At 39.9% G+C, this 25,994-nt stretch overlaps 1 protein-coding gene across 1 annotated transcript in view; it reads left to right on the top strand.

The window, feature by feature from the left end:
• Nucleotides 1–3,696: 3,696 nt before the first annotated feature.
• The window catches only part of LOC146003587 (plasma kallikrein-like), a 35,972-nt gene continuing 13,674 nt past the window's right edge, over nt 3,697–25,994 (top strand). The window contains exons 1-5 of the mRNA XM_083141892.1: nt 3,697–3,837; nt 5,267–5,294; nt 6,856–7,015; nt 8,205–8,416; nt 11,179–11,378. Of these exons, the coding sequence (XP_082998018.1) occupies nt 3,790–3,837; nt 5,267–5,294; nt 6,856–7,015; nt 8,205–8,416; nt 11,179–11,378 (648 nt within the window). The 5' untranslated portion in view covers nt 3,697–3,789. The remainder of the gene's footprint in view (nt 3,838–5,266; nt 5,295–6,855; nt 7,016–8,204; nt 8,417–11,178; nt 11,379–25,994) is intronic.

Here is a 25,994-nt window from a genome sequence, read left to right as displayed (position 1 = left end):
CTTTGTGCATTGTTTCACACCACGTGGTGCTGAGTTCTAGCGTTGTGTTTCTGATAAACATTGTTTTTGCAAGTGAAGATGGGTGATCTAGATATAGATAAATTAGACACAGAAGTATTTATTATGGAAGTGAAAAAGAGGCCATGTATTTGGGATATTCGGTGTGAAGAATGAAATTTGCTGTACTTGGTTAACAAACTTCGCAGAGCTTTCAGTAGTTGTAGTACAACTCATCTTTGGCTTATGCACACGTACATGCTTCAGTGTGGAAAATTAGTATGATTTTCGAAGCCGTTTGCAATATTCTTCCTCCTCTCTTCCGTTGGTTGAGGTGAAGAAAGCACTGGCTCTGTAGAGTGTCCCATATTGCACGACAAACTGTTCTGACAACCTCACTGGCCGTAGATTTGCCAATTCTATAGGTATAGTGCAGCTCAATCAGGTAGCAACCAGTTTCGGTCCAGGAACCTTTTTTCCCGCATCAATTTTAATACGGTCCAGGAACCTTTTTTCAGCTTTCAGATGCAGAGAGGAAATCTGTTTGTTGGTAAGTCATGACTCATGTACGAAAGCTTATTCATAACACACGGCATGCAAACACATTAATCCGGATGAGTAATTTAAAAAAAAGGTTACTAGTAAATATCTCAAAATACACCGACAAAAAAGCCATTCCCATCTCCCAAAAAGGGAAGGGGCTCAACTCTTTTGCTTTGGTGAAAATATAATTTTTTAAATGTTTACATTCCTCATTCCGGGTGGCTCAGTCGGTAACGCGTCTGACTACCATGCTCAAGGTCCCGGGTTCGATCCCCGGCCGGTTCAAATCCGGGAACTTTTCTAACGGTGAAAGCGGCCCCGGCGCCCACCCAGCGTCGAATAACATGGGTACCTGGGGGAAACCCTGGGGGGTAAAGGCGGTCAGGGGCGTGATGCTGATCACATCACCCCCACTCACGACCGGATCAAGAAAGTGTGGGGCGTTACCCCCACACCCCCTATACGCCTTCATGGCGTGGTGCTATGCACAGGGGAACACTTTACCTTTTTACCTTTTTTTTTACATTCCTCAGCAAAATATAATTGGCTGTCACTTGAATAAAAGTTGCGTATTTTCATTGTACTTGTACACCACTGATGCTTGGGCGTCCTGGTAATGCAACCTTCTTGAATTGAGCCATGTATGTAGGAGCCACCCGGCGAATGAAACTAAGATAGTCTAAGTTCCCATTCGCAACTTTGTGAAGTTGCCACGAATTGTGCAAGCTTGTTTCCAGTCCAAACATAAACAGCGGCCACCACCATTTCTTCATTCGTATTGAGGCTCTGTATTGCGCTATGTCCTGGTCCATCCTGTCTGTTCCACCCATATATTCGTTGTAGAGTCGGATCATGTTCGGTTGAGATATAATAATTTTATTTTTCTCCTTCTGCGACCATCGACTTGCATTATATACAGGGTGAACACGAGCACAATTTGACGCAATGGTAACAACTTTATTATCATTCCATTGGCACACAATGACTTCATGTTCCTTTTCAACAGAACGTACAAATTTTCCACGTTCAACGTTCTTCTGGAGATTTAGGGGACAATTTCCTACTCGATTTGTTCTGATCGTTCCTATACATCCAACACCTTGTTCTTTCAGCACTTCTAGCAAGTGTAAGGACGTGCAAAATTTATCAATAAACACGCGTATGTGAAAAGGCAAAGCATCTCCATTTGTCGCTATAGGCAGTTTGTCAACAAACATTTTCACTATTGATCCTCCAACACCAAGTTCCGCTTGTTGAGCATATTCACTGGTTGAACCTGATAAATGCTGAAATCAGACAAATAGCCTAATTTGAGATTGAAGCACCATGCCTTATAACGAAAACGAATTGGCTTTCCTCGTAAAAACTGTTGCAACTATGGCGTCCATAGTACGGAATCATGGATTCGTCATATGATAGGTTGGATTTCCAGGGGTAGAATTTGTGAAATCTCTCATGCAGTGAAACAAGATAAGGATTAACTTTGCTAAGTTTGTTATTTTGTTCGAGATTATTGTTATCTGCAAGATGTAGAAATCGTAGAATTCCTTCAAATCGATTTCTACTCATTGCACTACTAACTGCTTCATTTCTAGTGTCTGCTGATATTTCCCAAAACATTCTTTTTCTTGGAACTGGCACATAACCACTGATAATCAAAATGGCTAACACAATTTGAATTTCCGAACATTCCACAGAGTATTTGCTATTACCCTTTTGATTAGCATATCTTTCACTCTCCTTCTTGATGTGAAGAATGACCTCTTGATCAAAAAACAATTCAAATAACTCATTTGGACTCTTTTTGCTGACATTATCTGAATCGAAAGGAGAAACAAAATTTCCTGCAAATGTAAGAAGGCATTATTTTCACACAAATCACTTTTACACCACTTACGGACAGAAGCACTTTTTATACACTATCGTTTTTTCTTTAAATGTTGATTTCCATCGTCTTCAACACTGTCCATTTCCTGTGAAACAATTCTTACTTCCTCACCATGACTTATCACGATAGCTTCTGCAAAAGCTCGAAGTTGCTTTCCTGACAGATTATTGTATGTGCCTCCTCCATCTTCTTCACCACTGTCTGCATCAGACTCTGGACAAACTTCTGGGGAGTTATGTACACCAAACCAGAATGCATCTCTTCATCTTCTAAAATGTCCGCTATTCGGCCACCGATATTTTCCGAGACCTACAAATAAAGAACGAGACGTTAGGAAACAAAGTAAGTATTTTTCTATATTTGACACTGTATGTGTCCACTGGTGAAAAAACGAAACACCCTTTTTTTACAGCTTATTTTACAGACACTGGGTGAAATGATTGTAATGCAAAATCATAAACGTGTAGAGCATTCCGTCCACACCCTATACGCCTTCATGGCGTGGTGCTATGCACAGGTGAGCACTTTACCTTTTTTTAGAGCATTCCCTCATCATTAGTTTTACCCAATTCATCAAAAAATTGAAACAATCACTAAAAATATCTTTACCTTTCTTTTCTGGGTGCGCTGCATTCTGCCATGTTGATAGAATGACTTCAATTGTGCCGCATTAAGATTGCTACAACACAAGAGGAAAGAGTTCAATGCAGTATTTGACCGTTAACTGCAATGAAAAGAACAAGTTTATCAACAAAACAGCTTCAACAATAAAACCCTAATTGTCGGCTAGTAGCTTTTATAATTCAACATGAACAATGGTGCGAAAACGAACCAGTGGGCTAACGCGAAACAAGGAAAAATATCATTGGTATCGCGTGGGTGTTGTTTGCTTGGTATTTCAAGGGTAAATGTTTTGCGTTTGCAATCTATGCACATCTGTTGATAAACTAAACTGCACATCCAAGTACAAGACGAAATGCTACAAACATATAAACGCAACAGTAAATGAAACTTAAATTTACGACACAAATTTCTGCTAAAGTTGTTACAAAGTAGAGCACACAGGATTTGTGATTTTCTGTTAAGCTATCAGTTGATGAGGAATTTTGCTACCTTTCAAGTAAAACAATGATACTCGCACTTACGTTTTATAAGCGTTTATCTTTTCTTCATCAATTATTTGGATCAAATGAAATCTTTGCACCAAGACAATAAAATCTTCCAAAGATTCAACGTTAATCTCATTTGCTACCTTACGATTTCACACTCAAGCCTAACCAAGAATCTATTGTTATATTCGTCTGCACGTGCAGTGGAAGTGAGTTCATTTTGAAATAGACAATACCAGAATTGTAGAGAAAATGAATCTGACAGTTAGTTTCACATTTGTAACAACCATTTTACCACTGGTATGTACTTTCTATAATACGATTTTTACTATTGAATCAAAACATTGCAAAACATGTGACTACATGAAATTTAATAGCCAATTACAAATATTCCATAAAATTGCATTCGATGCAGTGTAAAGTATGACTGTTTAACCAATCAGATTGATGGCATTGTATATCAAAATGAATTTCCCATGAACAGTCGATAGCATGGTAACTTTGTCATACAGAGGTAACTTTGTTTATCGTTTCCTGAACAGTACTTCAAGAGAAATTTTTCTCTGCTCTGACACATAGAAACAGACTCCATATATTAAGCTATTTAACCCTAGAACACTAACAATGAGTTCAATTTTCTCACTCCTCAACTTTTTTTGGTTGCTCCTCCCTACGGCGTTGGAGTGGCACCCACTTCCAGATATGCTTCGGGGCATTAGATGACAACAAGACAATTGTTCTCTTTTCCATATATTTATTATTATTATTATTGCCATAAATAAATATTAGTTAATGATATTACTATGTATTATGTAACTAAATTATGAATAAGCATACCAATATATCAAATTTTAGTTAATTATTTTCTTAAAACAATAATAATAGAAGATAAGGTTAGTGTTCTAGGGTTAAGATTGTTAAATTTAGATTTATTTTTCTAGTTGATTATAGATAATTTCTTAATGTCATTAGAGCAGGAAAAACTAAGTAACTACTAGACACCATATTTTTCTCATGAGATTTCCTATGATCTTTGGGATATTTCTAGAGCTATATTAGTAGAGAAAGATACAATAACCACCATTAATCTGTTACTCAACTTTGGTCTCTGCAACAACACCTACCTTTAAATTGACACTAACGTTTCATCTTATTTGATTACATTACCAAACGAATTTCATAATTTTTCTGCGGAATAAAACACTTGTTCACATATGTGTAAGCTGGACATTTTCTAGAGTGGAAATATGTTTCCGGAGGACAAGCAAGATATCTTCTCAAACATTGGCCCCTTCTGCTTGCAATTGTAACGTCCCTGTAGGAATATGTACCATTTCATTCGTAATTTTTGGCCTTTAGTCAGGCATTAGGTTCCAACGGTGTCTCTGAAATTTTGGTTCCAGGCATTTTCGTGTCGACCTTATGTTGATAGAACATTTTGGTGTCACACACTGTGGTCTCTGTCCATTATGGTGATAAAGATCGTAAACATTTTGCTAAACACCTTGCGGCCAAGAAAGGTGTACAAAAATGTAATTGAATTGCCAAATACCCAAGTTCATATAAAATAATAGGTACTGGAAATACAGTTTAAAGTGGAAATCGAAACACTCTGCAATATACCTCCACCGGACAGTCCATTGTTGACCTTCCCCTTGCAACTTGTAATAAAGAATACTTTTGTTTCGATTTTATATTTTATTAAAATATAATCAATCCTTTATTTCAGGTCGCAATTGCTGAAGAATTATCATGTCGTAAGAATTATTTTCTTATTCGTTTACATATTTTCTATGAACATTTGCTCTTAGATTCAATCATGCACCGCATCAATGCTATTGTGCACATACATATCTAAGAACCATGTAGTTTCTGACCAAGGCGGTTTATTAAGATTTAAAAACACTTTACATGTAACGTTTCTACCCTCTATCAGGATCTTCCTAAGACGAAGAACTAAACAAAGCAACGATACATGTAAAGTGCTTAATAAACTACCTTGGCCAGCAACTTTAAGGTTTTTAATTAATACAATTCTAAATGTGCAGATTCCGTTTTGTTTCTGTGTCACACGATAAATTGACAAATGGATACAACTAACAAAGGTTTTTATAACAGATATAGTCATAATTAGGTTCTTTAGTGCATGCGTCCACAGTCAAATCGCATATATTAAATTTTTGAAGACGGTTTTATTTTCTGGTGAAAAAAACACTTGCATATAGACGTATATTATACATTTTGACAGATTATTTAAACTGTTTTACGGTTAGATATTTAAGTGTTCTTTGACCTGTAATATTTTTTTTGAATGCTGCCACAGACACTCAATTTACAATATATTTATTTATCGTGTCTCATAGTCGATCATACTTGATAATCTTTTTTCCTTGATTTTTCTTCAGGAGAATGTGGTGTATTAAAAGAAGGGCTTGGAGTAACTTCTGACAATATTTTGCTTTCTATTCACTTTCCTTCTGTATGCTGTTAGTATTAACTTAATGCTACAATGATTAGGTAAATCAACCAACTAAATTCTCTCAAATAGTGAAAGACCGCATTATCTTATCGTTGGTAAAGTAATTGTAAAATAGTAGCTTAAGTGTACTATTAATTTCATGTGTGTATACATATGTATTAGCTATTACATATAGATGGTGATTGGGTGAAATTTTGAATGCCTAAGTTTCAAAATTACATTTACTCAATAAGTATTTACATAAGTATTTTTAATTTTATTCAATAACAATGTCTGTTAAATTTTATGAAATGGGCTTTCTTCATTTTTTGGCATGTTTAAGAAACCCGTTCTGTACATATTTCAATGTTTGAGTACTCTTACATAATTTTGTTATGTTTCACTCCAAAGGAAAGTAGGATATTCACTATAACATAATTTTAGAAGATATGATGTTTTAGTTTCTAATGTTCGCCCTTGACTTTTCTCAAACTATTATCTCACTTTTATTACACTGACTAATATTTTGAACACACATCTCTAAAGAAATCACCTAAATTTTACCCTAATACTTTGTAGGAAAAAATATCTTATTTGATTGAGATACTTTTGCAAACACTAGTTTTTTTTTAATCTTATACTTACGACGTATTTTTAAATACTAAGAAATATATTATAATATGAAAAATTCGAATTTTCTAATTGCAAAAATTTATTTTTTTAAATCAAATTCTGCATTGATTTAACATAGTAGTATCGCTACTTTATTAAAAGGATATATTTTAACAAATAAGGTTCAAGTAATCCAGTTAAATTAATCTCAAATATCGTGTGTGCTGTTGGTATGTCTTTGTCTGAAGATTGCAGCCTTCCAAACAAACCAAGAATCCGTGGAGGAGTTTCAGCCGTGGCCGGCGAATTCCCGTGGCTCGTTGCAATTCGACTCCAGAAGGAATTCGACTGCGGAGGTTCTCTCATCAACGACAGATACGTTCTCACGGCCGGACATTGCTTAAGCGAGTGAGTCATTTTAAGGAAAAAATTCTCAGAATTAAAATGTTAATATAATTATTGAAAGACTAATCGAAGAACATCCAGTCATTTGAACAAAAATTTCAAACTGTAAAAATTAATAGGACAAGGAGATATACTGAGTTGTTTCTTTTAAGTTCACTTCACGCACAGAAAGTCTAATCGGGACTGGACCCATGATTTAAGATCCGAACCACTTAGGACCACATAAAAGCCAGCCCTTCTTAGGACCAACAAACAGACCGGACTCCAGCAACAGTTGCGGATGTCCAGAACTGTCAGACTATCATCACCACGTCATTCCAGGAAAGTCTGCTTGGAGCCAGATTTTATCCAAACGATAATCCTAACATCAATAACCAAAATAAACTGTCCTGTCCTGTCCTGTGCAATGCGTCTCCATCGGGTATCGAGTCCGATATCCGTTACTTCCAAGGCGACTACCTTACCATTACGCCATAGGGGAAGGCCCTGAAAGATAAAATACGACAACCACTATAGATTAGTGTAATTTGACAACCAATACTGTGCTATCATTAACACATGAAGGAGTGTTTGTTACTGAGATTATACGGCTTTGGCATTATACAGCTTTGCTTTGACAGTGGCTGAGAAAATGTATGCTTACCAGCACTAGTAATAAAACACATAAAATCAATGATCATGGATTTAACAGTCAATCAGCTGGACCTAACAGCCTCATTTGTTATTCAATAAATTACCATTAAACATTTTTATTTATTAGTCTTTGGTAGGTGACCTTTTATAAACATAAATTTTGGTGATCATACCTAGACATAAGCTAAAATTATTGAATACGTGTTTTCAAATCTGTATTCTGCAACGACCTTTCTACCTGTTCCTGAAATAATAAAATAATAAAAATAATAATGATTATGATATGAATGTTATTATCGCGTTAATTATTATTATTATTATTATTATTACATGAGATATACTTTGTTCGGAACCCTTTCTGAAATAAGACGTGCATGCTTCCATGTCAGATGTTTCACAGTATTAAGTATAATAGTTACTATGTTTTGTTCAAAATGAATTGTGTGAGCTTAGTTGCTGATGTGGGCAATCTGCAACTATTTTCATTTGTGCACTTGCACTGAAAGTAAATAAGGTGAAGCGTTTCTGTGCATTTCAAGTCTGTTGCTTTCTCTTCCAGCCGAAGAGCTGAGGATGTAGATGTCGTCATCGGCGCCCACGATCAGTTTGATCTAGGAGACAATGTTGTAATAAAGGAAGTTGAGAAGATAATTATTCATCCGGATTACAAACAAGCAACGACTCACGACTCACATGACATTGGACTTATTCTTCTGTACGAACCAGTTGACTTTTCCGGAGATATCGCTCCAATATGTCTTCCATCTAAAGGTTCGTTTCTGTGTGTGAAAGTCGAAAGAGAATCCTTTTAGGTACATCGGATTCTACTAGCTCTTTATGTAAATATGCCAGTTATCAGCAATTTATAAGAGCCATAAAGTTAACCCAATAGATGCATAGGGGAGAGTTGCCGAAACTGGACCATTGCCTAAGTTGGACAGCCTTTGTTTTTTCCTATAGACGAGAATTTGAAAAAAATGTGAGTTGCCACAACTGGTTGGCGTCATTGCCATGTACAAATGACTGAATCGGCAGTCAACTGGAGACGTTCGACGAAGTGCCGGACCCTGTGGCTGAGTGGTTAGCATATCGCGCTGAGACGCCAAGGGTCTCGGGTTCGAATCCTGCTCGGGCTTGGTTGTTTGTGAATGTTAATTCATCAATTTCACCATTTTATCACTCATCCCCATCTTCGCAAATTAGCCAAGAGGCACAAAACGCGAAGTAAAATAAACTAAATCAATCAATCAATCAACGTTCGACGAAGTAGGAGTGCTGTTATTGTGTTTCCATTGTTAGTGATGCAATTATTGTGCTTCGAATCTTAAGCTCTTGTGTAGACTAGGGGTAAGTAATCAAACGTCCTGTAGTATATTATAAAAGTTCCATTCATTAACCACTAACTTCATGTGGTAAAACTATAGTTTATTTGCGTATGTTCGTGTAGCGTCATATTTTTATTAACGCGGTATAATTGCCTAAGTTGGACCACCACGTGTTTCCCGAAATTGGACCGGGGAAAGTATGGGCTGTGGACAGAGATGGACTTGCAAATGGCTATAGCAGCATACAATAATGGGGATTATGGCTTGAACGAGTGTAGTAGAAGTTATGGTTTGTTTGGTTTTACAGCTGACCGAATATTCAACTTGGATGAGTCAGGTTTCAACACAGTCCAGAAATGTCCACAAAAAATGTAGCAAAGAAAGGAAAATCACAGGTAGGTGCTGCTACAAGTGGCGAATGTGGAGTAAATACCACAATGGTGTGTGCAGTGAATGCTGCAGGTGTCTAGATACCGTAGACCATCATACATACGTAAATGCCTTTGTGAGCGGTCCAACCTAAGCAACCTGTGGTCCAAGTAAGGAAACCAGTTGCGTATAATTAACCGATGTCACTACTTTCGTTTATGTACCCTATTATATTGGTTCCTGCATTTTTTGTTGAAATACATATATGTAGTGAAAGCTAATAGTTTGTGCTTCTCATACCTACAATTGCGTTCCTTTTATGTGTCTTTTTTTGATGCAGAAGCAAAATAGTACCAAACGGTCCAATTTCGGCAACTCTCCCCTACATATTCTCTGTGACAAAATTAGTATCCATAGTTTTAATTGAGTTGTTGTCATAAATTGACACTTGAATAAAATCAGATAGCAAAACATTATTTTTATTACGAATAATCGTCTGTTCATAACCGAAAAAAGTCATTAGATAAATTATATAGCATCACTGTATTTATGTAAGAATAACGGCTAACTTAGTAAGGTAATGTACCTTTAGGACGAAGTCCATGATTAACGTATTCACATGTTATCTGCTTGTAACATTTAACTTTTACAAAATTATGACGATAAAGGCAATGCTAAGCATTTTGAAATACAGTTACATGGTTGCATACCACCAATATAAACACGTAAATTTTTGACCTTCCCTCACGCTACGAACCCAGGGCTCTTAGGGTCAAATCTTAGCATAACCATTGCATGAGTTTTTTCATCTCTTACATCTTCGTTGTGATACACGATTTATTTCGAGAGGTACAAAGCTTCCAATGAAACAAAAACAAAAATTAGAATTGATCTCTTCTGCAAACCGTTAAACCCCGGATGTGACATCTCTGTCACAAATTTGTTGGGGTCAATAACGCCGGGTCACATGGAGTATACTGTGACTGAGGTAATGTTCCGAGATGCATGTTTTGTGTGTTACATGAGCTTTGAGGTGTATCATCTCACATCATATCAGGCAATAAGTACCGGTTTGAACCCACATGTCCTTGCATTGTATAATTGTGACCCGGCGATGTTCAAATTTAATAATAATAATAATAATAATAATAATAACTTTTTTACTTTCTTCTTTTTCATCATAATCATCATCAATCTTCTTCTTCTTCCGCATCTTCTTTTACTTGATAAATGAATATGATTGATTTCGAACATAGGCTTATCTATACAGTAGTAAACAAATCGAGCTGAAATTTGTAACTTTAGCTTTCGTACTCTCCGAGATATGAATCTTATTTATTTATTTATTTATTTATTTATTTAAAGCCTGCCTCCTTGCCAGAGAAGTTAGCACATCACACTACGATTGGAGGGGGTCTCGGATTCGAATCCCTACCTGGGAATGGGTGTAATTGAACGTGCATTCATCAATTTCATCATGTCATCACTCATCCCCATCTTCGCTATTAGATAAAAGTGCTAAAGAAGCTAAGTAAAACAAACCAAATCATTCCTTCAATCAAACCAAGAAATAATTGATTCAAAACCTTGCGGGATATTTCCCCCTTTTAGAATACGCCCGGTGTTAGGCCTACACATTGAAAATCAGACCTGGCATTCAAAAGTTTTAATGATTACAAATGTATTCAATAACTATACAATTACGTAAGTGTATTTCCATTGTAAAATATATTTTAAGTAAGGTTCGAAAACGAATTAATAACAGTTGTAATACATTTATCCCTTACAAAGGAGTATGGCATAGGGTTTATTTTTTAATTTATGTGTTATTTTGTCAAGATCAAGACATCCATTCCTTGTCTCTGTACGTGGCCGGATGGGGAATTGCGGACGACGGTGAGGTCAGCAACATCTTGTTGAAAGCGCAGGTGACGTCGAAGAACGTAGAGAAGTGTTTGCTCGATTCCAACTACACAACGGAGGATCTGGAAGAGGATAATTTCTGTGCTCTTGGGATACCTGGGAGGGATTCGTGTTCGGTAAGAAGATGCTCTTCTCAATCTTATTATTCACCTCTACAGACAGGTAATCCATACTTTCTATTAATATAACAATGTATTACCTTCGTATTTTCCATGGTATATATATAGAAATTTAAAATTTGGTTTGTGGAATAGAGCATTGAATGTGAAGTTTGTCTACACCAGTGTGAGTGAAGCTTCTGGTCCTAGTGCATATGCAGTCTTCTTCTTCTAGTCGAAAAAAATTATCTAATATTTTCGAGATGTCAGTACATAAAACATTAAGGTGGTAAAGTCTTTCTTGTCAAGTAGTGTTGTCTACACCTTGAGTTTTTTCAAGGACATTATTGGATAGCTGACAACTTGGTGAATTCATAGACTCTGTCACGAATTTTTTGAAGATTATCATTGAAAGTCGTAGAACAGTCAGTTAAGTGATGCCCCACAAAAAAACAAATTTTCTATTTAAACAATCATCATCATTTTTACTTACAAGACAACACACCGGGTTCTGAACTAAGGGTGGACAAATTGGCTATGGGAAGGGCACGATTGGCCCCTGAAGCGCTTGAGGGCATATCGTATGTTTTTCTCATAATCTGATGCATCAATTTCTACAGTTGGAATGAAATGCAACAAACATTATGGCATTTTAAGACACACACAAGAACACATTTACGGGTTGTCAAAAGGTCGATCATGGGCATTGCAATAATAGAATGAAACAAAGCAAACATTAACACATTTTGCAACACAAGACCAGGTAGTAAGTAGTTAGGTACAACAAGGAGCAATTTCCACATGTGCTGAAAGATGTGGTGGGTGTGAAATATAGGGTTTTAGAGACCTGGGATATGAAAAGACTTCAGTGAAGGACTAACTTTACTGTCTTTCTACAGGAGAGGATTCAAGGTGTCTGTAAATCTTACTTATCCAAATGGCCTTGCGAGTGATGTAGGGACTTCCAGAGCCTCATATATTTTTTTCAGATAATTGTAATTAATGCACACATTTTGGATTTTACAACACATATGCAAAACAGTGCCAGACCTTACAGTAGGTAGAAAATCTCCAATCAACCAGTCTGTCCCAATACCATCCCCTCCAGTAAAACTATGTAAACAATTGCTCTTCAAGAAACCTTCGTGGGTCGCGATAGAAACATTACGTCGATGGGCGTGCAAGGTGGCAGAGACAGGGTTCTTAAAATATGTTCAATTAAAGGTCTAAAACGCCAAACCCCCAATCACTGCGATTAGATCTTTCCTTGCAACAATTGAGATTCTATAAAACAAAATAAAATGAATTTCTCTAAACTATTACGTACGGGAAAAAGTTCTAACCGTTTTTGACAGATCATCGTTTAGGAGAGTACCAACCTCATAGTTGGGGCTGTCAGTGCATGAACCTGCGGTCACCTAATCGGAAGAACCTTAGAGCAGCAACAGGCAGTGAGTGTGGACGAGGAGCTCTTAATGGACAGAGTAGCGTATTGCTGAAATGGAGACCAATAAGGAACACGTCAGATACTGTTTACATTTTGAGTTCCATGAAGGCAGTGCTACACGACAGCCTGCCGCAACATTCGGCAAGTGTATGGTGCCTATGCAGTTACGATAGCGCATGTCATCGCTGGTTATGAAACTTCAGGGAAGGAGACAGAAGCTGTCAAGATCAACCACGGTACAGTCGTCCAGCAATGTTTTCCGAAGAGGATCTTGACCAAGCCATAAGAAACAACCTGAAGCCATCTGAAGCGGATAGCGGACACAGTCCAGGTACACAGGACAACAGTCCAAATACGGCTGAAAGCGTTGGGTTTCACCACAAAGTTCGATCGATGAGTTCCACATCAGCCGAGTGCAAATCAAACAGTTGTGACCTGTCTCTCCTCGCTTCCCGGTACCAGTTCTTGCCACGCATTGTATCGGCCGATGAAGTGGATTATGTACGAGAACTAAAGCGTCGCAGGACTGTGTGCAGCGTTTCTGAACTACCGTAATCGACGTCCAAAGCAGAACATCATCCCAAGAAGGTGTTGTTCAGTGTGTAGTAGTATGTCAAAGGAGTAATTCACTGGGAGGTCCTGCAACCTAATCAAACCTTTAAAACCACCTTCTACTGTGAACAGTTGGACAGACTGCGGGCAGAATTGCGATCGAAGAGGCCTCGTCAATCGCCAAGAAGTGATCATCCACCATGATAACGCCGTTTTACCTAACTCGCCCTATTCTCCTGACTTTGCCCCTACAGACTACCGCCTGTATCGCGCGTTGCAGAACTCCTTTACTCGGAAAATCTTTGATGAGATGGAGACTGTGAAAACTGCCTTACAACAGTTCTTCTACAGCAAACCTCAGGACTTTTGTAAGTGAGGGATTCATCTCCTATCAGCAACATGGCAAGAGATCATCGATTGCGATGGCGATTGTGAACAGCCTATATGCGTTACGATTGTGTTGTGCGAACTTCTATCTGCACACCAAAAATGGGTAGAATTTTTACATGTACCTAATATAAGAAGGCACTCTTCGTTAGTCGGGCACAGAATTGCAGTCCGGATTATCATTAAAAACTACTAGGTACACCTATAGCAGAGCGTATAGAAGGAATAGTGTGCGCACTCCCTGAGTTGCCGTGGTCCACCGCCTAGATGGCAGTGGTGACGTTTGAGACGGCGCGGAAGATGCTCGCGTTGCTTACATAATTAACTACATAAGAAACAAAAATGCATGTTACTTACGTTTGGAGAAGAGCTCAGCAGCTGGATAGTTTGGAGAATTTCCGAGATGATTTTGCTGTTTTCGAGGCACTTAATTCCTTTCTTATCTCCTTGGTGCGGAAGAAAAATCGACATTACAGATAGTGAAATACGAGTTTAGGTAGCGTACGCAGCACATGATCTTCACAGCATCCTAATTGCGAAGTTTTTACAGCAATTATATTTAAATTGTCCAAATACTCAAAAAATATATCACGTCATAAACTATTAACACATGATAATTTTTCTGCTACAACTTCTTCCATTCGTAACAGCACATCATAAACACTTTTCGATGCATAGGTAAGGTATTTACAGCCGCCGCCCGAACCATAGTCTTGGATTAGCGTAAGTGAGACAGGTACATTAGTTGGTTCCCCGTGCAGAAAGGTTGTACACAGTTTACAATCCGTCACTTTTGAAATATACCGCACTATGTATCCTGCCAAATGATACACCAAGTATTCTTTACCAACACTTTGTTCATTTAAGTTCGGTATGTTGTTTTCCCAGTCCTGTATTTGAATTTCATCTTCAACAATATAATTTTTTTCCCTTATTTTATTTTCAGCTTGCTTCTTCACCGAAAGGTTTTTATTTTCGGTTGCTCTTGCCAGAGTTCGCATTTGATTAACAAAATACATCAATAAGGCAAGTTTTGTGGTACGTAAATTGATTGCAGCATATGTAAGTACAGAAAATCCACAGTGGAGGGATGATCATCACAAGTGAACGACAGCAATATACCAAAATGGCGTTCTAGGGGACCTTGATTAAATATTTCTGTCAAGACGTACTTCTAATTGTTCTTCCACAAATATTCGGATACTTCTAAAGTACTTTCTAAAGTCACTCTTAAGGATTCTAGCGTTTTTTCTGAAGCCAAGGAATTTCTATTATCTCTAAGGACAGCATTCCATTTTATTAAAGTTGTATGTGCTTCTGATCCTTTATATAGTGCCTGTGCAGGAGTGAATGATTTTAATGCGTCAACCAGGCAGTTCAGGTCCCTTGTGAAATTTTCCGTTGTTTCGCTGCCTTTTAACCCCTCTGCATTAATACTCCGATAAAATGTTATTCCATTAGCCACAGATCTGCTGGACAGCTGCAGTGTGAGTCTTACATTCATTCGTTGGAATGAATTAGGATCCAAATGAGCAGAGGTCACTTTGTAGCAAGCTTTCATACCGGAAAATTCAGTAGATGAATCATGTTCATACACTTTTCTGTAAAATGAATAATCAACAATATCACCATTCAAGTACACTTGCACTTTATCATGGAAGTTATTCCTCATGCATTTAAATGTATTTGGTGCGTCTGAAAATGTCCAAAGCTTTCAACTAGAGTCAGCTGGATTGGGTATAGAGCACTTAAGATTTTTTCTGTTTCCGGAAATTCCTAAGCATTTCCATAACATTTTGTTAGATTGGCTACCGTCAAATGTAAAACCAATAATTCTGATCCCTGCTTTTTCCAAATGTATGATAACCTGGGTAAGTATTTTTGTGAGAATGTCACCAGGGGTGGCATTCCTGCTAGCATATACAGATGGGGGACAAAATAATACGAACACCTGTGAAAAAGTATGCCACATTTCACACCGGCAGTACAGCAGCACCACCTGGCACTTAAGTCTGCCACCTAGTGGCTGGGAAGGGGAAGGTATTAGTTTGCCAACAGCAGTCATTGGTGGTGCATTCGTCTATCATACGCTCTCAAGAGACACTGCAATGTTAGACCTGACAGAGTTCCAAAGAGGCATGATTGTTGGAGCACGTTCAGCTGGAGCCACAGTGACTGAAACCTCAAAGCTTGTTGGGTGTGCAAGGAGCACAGTATCAGCCGTTATGACAGCGTACACAACACAAGGTAAGATGGCGTCTTCAAAGCACAACAGTGGACGAAAGACAAAGCTTGCTGCTCGGGATAGGAGGGTGTTGAAGCCCATAGTGGCCCGAAAGCACAAGCAATCGTTATCCGAGATAACATCTGAAATGAACAGGCATCTCCAGGACCCCATTTCAACCAAAACTGTCAAAAGGGAACTCCATGCTGCAAACATTCATGGCCGAGTGGCAATTCGTAAGCCATTGGTGACATCACGTAATGCTGTCAAGCGACGCCAATGGTGCAGAGCTCACAGAAGTTGGTCCCCACAGCAGTGGCAACAAGTCATCTGGTCTGATGAATCAACATTCACGTTATTTCAAACCACGGGGCGCGTTTATGTGTGGAGAACGCCTCGAGATGCATTTCATCCTGACTTCCTCTTGCCGACTGTGAAGCATGGAGGTGGGTCCATTATGGTATGGGGCGCGATATCTTGGCATGGTGTGGGACCACTTGTTTTTCTGCATGGGAAGATCAATGCCAGTTACTATCGCAGCATTCTGGGGGATCATCTCCATCCTTTTGTCCAGACTTTATTTCCTGGGGACCGACCGCTTTTTCAAGACGACAACGCTCCTATCCACACTGCTGGGTCTGTCCAAACATGGTTTGAAGAACATGACGATGAAGTAGGACATCTTGAATGGCCCCCACAGTCTCCTGACCTGAACATTATAGAACATTCGTAGGGATATTTGGAGTCCAAACTTCGTGCTTGAAGTCCGCCTCCAGCCACACTTTCGGAATTGGAGACTGCTCTGGAGGAAGAATGGCTCCATATTCCCTTAAACATTGTGCATGACCTCTATGCGTCCATCCCACGTCGCATACAAAGTGTACTTCAGTCACAGGGTGGTCCAACCCCCTATTAATAAAGATTTTCTCTACATTCACAGGTGTTCGTATTATTTTGTCCCCCATCTGTACTTCTATGGGTTGATTCCAATTATACAAAAAAGGAACAAACATAAAAACTAGAGCACGATTTCCTAATTGATTCTTGCTTTCGTCTAGAGTAAGATTTCCCAAATCAACAAAGCCGTCTATTTTTAAGGAATTCGAGTTAAACTGAATTCCTTCCCTAAGTTTAACTTCATCAAAAATCAGCATTCCGCTACGCTCATTCTCATTCTTTTCACTAAAAAAATGTGTTATAGCGTCGATGGCATGGGAATTTACGCCATAAGGACATTCAAGACCCTTCACCAATTTTCTCAAGTGAGCTTCAGAAGGCAAAGGTAGCAAATCGTGATGCAAAGAGTGTATATACCCCTTGGTGACTTAATTTTTAAAAGAACAGAATCCAGTATAAACTTAGAACTGTATCTCATTCCTGTCTTACTTTTCAGTTGGCATTTCTTTAAGATTGTATCAATTACATTTTTTTATTTTTGCTAAGAAACGCGAACTGTTTTGACTGTGTGACCGTTGTCTTTAATTTAGCATCTTTAACGCCTTTTTCAAGCAAATTTATTTTAGCCTGTACGACCTTTAGTCTAATCTGCGTTCTAATTAAATTGCGATTCTGATTCTTAAGTTTTTTCTTTAGCAATGCAGTGTGAAGCAAATCATCCTCTACTACTGATAAGTTTAATGATACATTGCCACGAGTACTTACTTCATTATCATCTGTCCGCAAGGATTGCCTTCTCATGGGAGATTTTCGCTTCTTAACTGTCTTAGAGAGGTATTTGGGCAGATTAGAAAATACATGAGGAACTGCTTCTGGTTTTAATTTCCACCTTTGTCGTGGAATTTCTACTGTCTCGCCATCCACTATGAACGAATCCACTTTCACTAAAAGGTCAGTGGAAACATGAATATCACACACATAGCAATTATGACTTAGTTTTTATATTTTTTCTAGGGATGGCACTCTCCCATTTTGAGAAACCATTATTGTTTTTATGTGGCCTAAAAAAATGCCTACTACCTGAAGAACAGCGGTCATATCCAGATCTACAGCCGCGTACGAAACATCTTGTAGTTTTCGCTCTCTGCTGTCTCAAACACAATAATAATGCGTTGTACACAACACAAACTAGTCACAACGGATCAAACACAAATCTAACGACACTAAACTTAATAACGTAACAACGTTGTCATTAATAAAAGTACACAATGTTATTCTAGCACAACAAAACACAACGCTCTACATAAAGCGCGGCCGCACTGCAAGCAGAAGACGCTCGTCGCAAGCGAAGGTGCTGCCAGTGTTTCGGTGGGGCACCGCTCTATTCACTTGGCTTAGGGGAAAGTAGACCTAGTGCCCCGGTTCTAAGCCCTCATTTGGGGCTCGAATCATCATGTGGGGCTCGTCGTAGCCTTTTATGATGTATATTTTGAGGACAGAGTTGGCAACACTGTGGGCTCTTACTGTAGCTTTTTATGAGGGGGGTCTATTGCCCTCTGTTTACATCTGGCAACACTGCCGTAGATTTTTTGACAGTGTTGTTAACCTACTGGGTTTTTCACTGTAAATTTTTATTAAAGGACCTGAGAGGCCCATGTATCTTTTATGTTTGGCAATACTGTTGGGGGCACAGAGTTGGCAACACTGTGGGTTTTTACTGTAGCTTTTTATGAGGGGGGTCTATTGCCCTCTGTTTACATCTGGCAACACTGCCGTAGATTTTTTGACAGTGTTGTTAACCTACTGGGTTTTTCACTGTAAATTTTCATTAAAGGGCCTGAGGGGTCCATGTACTTTTTATGTTTGGCAACACTGTTGGGGGCCTAGTGTTGGCGACCTGTGGGTTTTTATTGTAGCCTTTTATGAGGGGGACCTATTGTCCTTTTTTTATATTTGGCAACTGTATTGGATGTCTTTTGTTTGAGGCTTGGGTTTTGCCAACCCATCCGAAGAAAATTCCACCATATGATTTTTCACTGGCTAAGCTAACCTACAAATAGGAATTGGCAACACCGACGAGCATCAAATGATGATTCGAGCCTCAAATAATAATTCGAGCCTCGTCGGTGTTGCCTACCCACTCTACAAAAATTCTACTATATAATATTTTAAAACCTTTCACGGTGTATGTTAATTTTACTAGCAGTGTTTCCTACTAGCAGTGTTTCCAACTCGTTGTAGCCTTTCACGGTGTATAATTTTTTTAGCTTTTTGTGTGTGTGTGAGTGTACGCGCGCGTGTATTGTAACAAATGCACTCTCTCATCCTTGAAGGATGAATGCACCTTATCGTAATTTTCCAACTGTGGGACCAAATGTTTATATATCGTGACTTTTGTAAACCTCTTTCGGGAACAATGTGTCGCACACACACGCGCGCGCGCGCGCCTGTATTGTGACGCAAGCAAACAAAAAAAACTTTGCCTGTCATTACAAAAAAAAAAAAATTTGACCGTATTCTTAAATAACTAACAAGGACAATGAATCTTTTTGGCTTCCGCAAACAGATCAACATGGAGACTGCACCGCCAAATTTCAATAACCTCTTACCTTCCGTGTTATCTAAACTCAATGGTTTACTGATTGTTCATCTCAACAGCATTTGGACGAAACTGAATGACGATGTGGGCAAGATGTTTTATGTTTTTAATAACAATTTACATTTCTACGAAATTCCGATCGACGGGAAACTTCAAATCACCGTGAATCCGGAAAACGCAGGCGAAATCAAAATTTCTACCGGCAAGAATATTTTTCGAATCAAGCACGACAAGATGCTTTCTAACATTACGTACGATGTTTCTGCAGGAGATTATTTTTACATGGAACTTCTCGGAGATTACGACAAACTCATTCCTCTCTTTGTAGAATTACGAATCGTTTATCCTATTATAAATAACCGTTAACCAAAAATGCCTAACGACATTTTCGGCAACACCAAGCGTGTAGACCACGCAGAAGAGATTCTCATGTTGGATATTCGAGTTAAGAAGTTGAGGACCGATTTGATTGCTTTGCAGGAGACCTTAAACAAAAGTTTAGAGTCGGAAATCGCTACGCTCCAAACGCAATGTCTCGACCCCATTCTGAAAATCGATTCCGAACTGAAGATGCTGATAAAAAATTATGTCGACGTACCTTCTTACGACAACGTTCAAAATATACAGTTGAGCGTGGATTCGCTTCAAAATGATTTGGCCAAATTACAGCAATTTCAATCGAAAAATGAAGATTTGGAAAAATTGAAACTCGAAATCGAAGAACGAACTTCCGCAATAGAAAAGAATTTCTCCGAACTTCAAACCGTCGTGAACGATATAGACGCAGAACGCTTATATGTCGTCGTTTCCAAATTACAAGAAGAATTCACCAGCACGTTGGAAGAAATTAAATCCAAGTTGCAGACTTTGGAAGATACAATGACGAACCTACCATCGTCGGACGAACTGCAGGTCATCGGTAAAAGCGTCGCGAACATAAAAATTCAATTGGAGGCGTATCGAGATTTCGAACACATTCAAACCACCATCGCTACGCTTCAGGCGTCCTTGGAATTGATCAACGAAGAAATTAAAAATATTCACGCTGAAGCAAGAGCGTTGACGAGCATTCAAGACACGTTAAGCACGGTTCAGCAGAAGATCGAATATTTAGAAAATTTGAACGTCGAAACGAATCTCGCTCATTTTCATCACGTACTCGACAACATACAGGGTGACTTGGAATCGTTACGGACGAGCGTGCCTTCGAGCGAAGATTTGGAAAAATTGAAAACGGCGGTGACGGCACTATCCGATTCGAGCGACATCAAAAGCTCATTGAGCGATCTCGAGAGTAGGGTGGCCAATCTCCCCACCTCCAAAGAATTGCACGCTTTGAAAAGAAACATATCTCGAATGCTGAAACGACTGGAAACGGAAACGGCGAACGTGGAACAGATTCGAGACGAAATTAGTTCGCTGGTGTCGACGCTGCCCACTTCGCAGAGCGTCGCCGACCTTCACACGCAGTTTACAGAGATGCGAAGCATCGTGAACGATCTTACCGAGAAGAGCTCGAAATTGAATCAAGTCGAGAACCTTCAGAACATTGTCGTCAACATCAGAGATCAAATTGGAATACTGGAATCCACGCAGGAATCGACGCTGGCCTCTTTCGGTGCCAAGTTGCAAGAACTCAACGAAAACTACAAGCAGTTGAACGTGGAAGTGAAAATCAAACCGTCGTTTTCTGCCGTAACGGATACCATAGTCGAGCATTTGCTGCCCATCGAAAATAAACTCGGACACGTTCACAGTAATCTGCTCGGCGTCGACACTAAATTCGCCAAATTGTTCACCTTGCAAGCCATCGAAATCAACAGCGTTCCCAATCAACAGAGAATCTCCACGTTCGTCGAAGGTAACAAACTGTACATGTTACATCCTTATCATCCGTACTACAAGTTTCTCCTCGATGGCACAATTGAGATAAACGAATTTTCGTACTGGTCTCACGGCAGAAAAGCTAGCGTTCCCACCATGACCTTAATATCGAATCGTGGTGTCCAGAAAGCAGGAAACATTCCTCTGGCACGTTGGAACGAAACGCGCAACATATATGAAATACACGAAGACGAAGATCTTACCGTTTTCGACGTGAGTGGGGCGATAAGCTGATCATTCAAAACACGAGCGAAGTGCCACCCTCTTTGAATCCCATCACGCTTGTGCTTATTTTGAAACGTAATCTCTAAAAAAATGTCTAGGCAAGCCATCGTCGAAGAATTGCATAAACCTGCACGCCGTAACTACGAACGTTTGGCTGTGGTAACCAAGGGCATCGACGACCTCTGGCAAAGTGACCTCGTGGAGATGAGCAGTGGCAATTTGAAAAATGTACATAAATTGAACAAGGGCAACAAGTACCTCCTCACCGTCATAGACACGTTTTCGAAATTCGCATGGGCTCTACCTTTGAAGGCGAAAACGGGAACATGCGTCACGGAAGCATTCAAATTAATTTTTCGCGAAAGCGGCGGCAGACAACCACGGTTTCTGCAAACAGACAACGGTAAATAATTTTACAACGCCGTATTCCAAAAGTTTATTCAAAAACACAAGATTCAACATTATTCGACCTTCAGTCACATCAAAGCCAGCATCGTGGAAAGATTCAATCGAACCTTGAAAACACACATGTGGAAACGATTCACGCTTCGGGGAAATTACAAATGGGTCGACATCCTGTCGGAACTCGTCGACACCTATAATGATACGGTACACAGAACGATAGGCATGAAGCCAGCTGACGTTACGAAATCTGACGAGCAGCGTTTAATTTCTACAGTTTACTGTCCAAAGTACACACCCACGACAAAAAAAGCTAAATACAAAATTGGACACCAGGTGAGGATCAGCAAATTCAAACGCACCTTCGAGAAGGGATTCACAAAAAATTGGAGCACGGAACTCTTTACGGTGGTTCGAGTTTTACCTGGAAACCGACACACGTATATAATAAAAGATAGTAGCGGCGAGATTTTGAAAGGAAGATTTTACGAAGAGGAACTCTCTAAAACGAAACACCCCGACACGTACCTCATCGAGAAAGTATTGCGTAGGAAAGGTGACAAACTGTTTGTCAAATGGCTGGGACTTCCGGAAAAGAGTTGGATCGACGCGAACGAAGTGATCTTGTGAGTACGTGGAACGTGGTGAACCGTCTACCGGATCCGGAAAGTCAAACGAGAAAAAAAAATAACGGTGAGTTGCTTCCCGACAGCATCCGCTGTCTGATCGTAGGTCCTTCGGGGTGTGGGAAAACGACACTGCTCGTGGACAATTTTCTCCTCGCACCGAATTGGTTAGATTGGAAGAACAGGCACCTGTACGTGTTCTCGAAAAGTTTGGAGCAACCCAAATACCAGCAACTGATGAAACTGTACGATGGTCTGGACATTGCAACGTTTGCCTCGGAAATAAAACCACTCGACGATTGCCGTGAAAATTCAGTCGTTGTGTTCGACGACGCCATCCTGGAAAATCAAAATGAAATTCGCAACTTTTTCACGCAAGGTCGTCACAAAGGAATGGATTGCTTCTACCTAGCTCAAACGTTTTCCAAAATTCCAAAACAGTTAGTACGCGACAACGCTAATTTCATATGTTTGTTTCGTCAAGATCACACCAACCTCAAGCACGCGTACGATGACTACGTAGGCGGAGACATGAACTACAATCAATTTTCGGAACGCTGCTGCTCTACTTGCTGGAACGGTGACGATTTCGGATTCACGACGATCGACATGACGAGGAAACCCAACGACGGAAAATACAGAAACAAAATCAACGACTTTCTAAACGTTGCAACGTTGTGAGAAACGACGTGTATAAATAACGTCATGACGAAACGAAAAATCGAAGAGGAAAATCTCAAGCTCCGCGATTACCTCGCGAAACGCTTCAAAGGTTGGAAATCCGAGAATCGCGGATTCTACGAAGAGAAGAAACGTCAGGATCAACCTGTGATCGATGCCATCAGCGGTCTAGGTAAAGAAATTAAAAGTGTCACGGAACAAAATAAAAATTTGATCAACGAACTCGTACCGCTCGCAGCTAAAAGTTATGCCGTACCCACGCCCATTTCGAGCATTCCTTCGACGCCGTTCGAACTGAAGAATGCACCGGCACGACGTCGAGCCATTGGTAGCACGTCGTCTTCGGATAAGATCGAGTTGGGACCTTTGGCACGAGACTACCTAAGTACGGGGAAATTCGACAAGGATGAAGTGTTCGGATTGTATCCTAGCATGGAAACCAACGAAGGCGGTGGTGTGGTGTGGAAGATTGGGAAATCGAAGGTGACCTTCGAAGGCAACGACATTAAAGTCAATTTAGGCGACAAGGATAGTTGGAACAGGTATCCCGGTACGGTGGGACTGTGGGAACTCGTCGCCAAAAAGCAGCCGAAAGATTACACCGACGAAGATTACCAAAGTTACAAGGAAATTCTGATCATGACGGATGCCTTGTACCAGAACAACGACGCCTCGCAGAATAGGGTGAAATCGAGCAGCGGCGAGAAGTACAGGAATCTCATCAAACCGATTTGGAACCAGGTCAAAACAGGCAGCGGCGTCAAACGCTACAACACGTTACCCAAAGAATTCGTTTGGGTGGACGACGTTAGGAAACTCGTGGACCGATTGTTGGTGATAGCCGGTGAAGAGAATGCAGGCAATCGTAATTTCTACAACGAGAAGGTTGGCATCGTGGACATGATCAGCACGAAACTTTCCAACTTCATCGTGAACGACGACAAGGGCATAGGTTACCTGATCAAAATCATCAACACGCTGCCTCCGAAATTCTGGAACGTGGCCGAAGGAAAGGGACTCGTGAACGACATCATCAACAAGTTACCTTTCGAGATGCATCTACCTGGCTACCAGTACTGCGGACCGGGTACCAAACTCGAGAAAAGATTGGAGAGAGGAGACAAGGGTGTGAATCCGTTGGACGCGACATGCAAAGATCACGACATCGCCTACAACACCACGCAGACGGATCTGGATGCACGTCACGAAGCAGACAGAAAGTTAGAGCACGCAGCTTTCGAAAGGTTCGTGAGCAGAGACGCATCGTTGGGTGAACGGGTCGCCGCACTGGGTACCACCATCGCCATGAACACAAAACAAAAATTGGGGTGGGGTATATAAATAACATACAGTAAAAAAAACAACATGGCTTGCATAACTGATTTGCCGCACGAACTACTATCTAAAATATTCAAAAAGGTAGTTAACGGAGATGTTAATAAACTTGTGATCATAGCTAAAACGATGCCGGCATTTCGCATCCCTTGTGAAATAGTTCTCAAGGACCGTCTTCGGGAGATCAGTGGAATGAGGTGCTGTGATCTCGACACTCTTCTGTCGGCCGCGGGGAAGAAATTGAACGAGAGGTTGGACGAACTGCACGAGGCGAGGCAGGGGAGAAGACGGTATACTGATGATTGGCGTAAGTCCAAACAGGAAACTGAAGAAATCATCACGCACATCATCGCGTTCTCCGAAGCACGAACTTTCTTCCTCTGTTAAAAAAATCTTCGATACAAATCGTGAAAAAAAATATATACAAATAACACACATCGTGAAAAAAAAATAATCTTCGGTATATATAAATAACACACATCGTGAAAAAAAAATTAAATTTCTCTAACACACACACTGAAAATTTCTCTTCTTCGATATGACAACTGAAAAAATGAGTGACCTCCAAGCATTAAAACAAATGCTAAATTTGTCAGTCGAGTATGTAAAAATTCAGGAATTGGAAGTCGACAAACCTTACACAATAACTTCCGGTTCAATCGTTTCTACCCAGTATGGTCCCAAGGTGTGTCTGTTGCTCAACGGACAATACAGTCTATTTTTACCAGATCGATACGCTATCATGTTATCCGACGAGAAGCTAGCTATCTTAATCGAGAACAAAACTCGAATCGTGTACAAGAGGACAAAGGAACTTCTTGGTAAGAAAACAAAGCATGTAATAGAATTTGTGTAACGGGGCTACGCGGAGTATATATAAAATAACATCCATTGAAAAAAAATCTCAGAACATTTATATATAAATAACATACCGTGAAAAAATAACACATAGAGCATCAACATGAAGCCCAAGGGTGTCGTGTACCAGATACCATATTCGAATCTAAAAAATCTAGGTGCCCTCGATGGGTTACTCACCAAGAAACAACGTGAGAAGAAACGTTCTTGCTTGTCGAAAGGACACGGAATGAAATTGCTGATCAGCACACCTCAATTGAAAAGATTGCAGCGTTCGCGGAAACAGCAAAAGATCGGAGGTTTCATATTCAGCATCCCGGCCATCCTGGCAGCATTGGGGGCCGTTGGAAGTTTGGCCGGCGGAAGTGCCGCCATCGCGAAAACCGTCATAGACTCGAAGAAGAACAAGGCCGAGTTGGAAGAACAGAAACGTCACAACCTGGCCATGGAGAAGAAAGGAGGAAACGGCGTGATGAGAAAGTTTAAAAAAAAGAAACAGCAGCACTCACCAACCGAG

Source organism: Lepisma saccharinum, chromosome 20 (assembly GCF_977018435.1).
Source record: "Lepisma saccharinum chromosome 20, izLepSacc3.1, whole genome shotgun sequence".
Taxonomy (NCBI): Eukaryota; Metazoa; Arthropoda; class Insecta; order Zygentoma; family Lepismatidae; genus Lepisma; species Lepisma saccharinum.
Note: the sequence above shows the minus strand (reverse complement) of the source record. Positions and strands in the feature narration are given on the sequence as shown.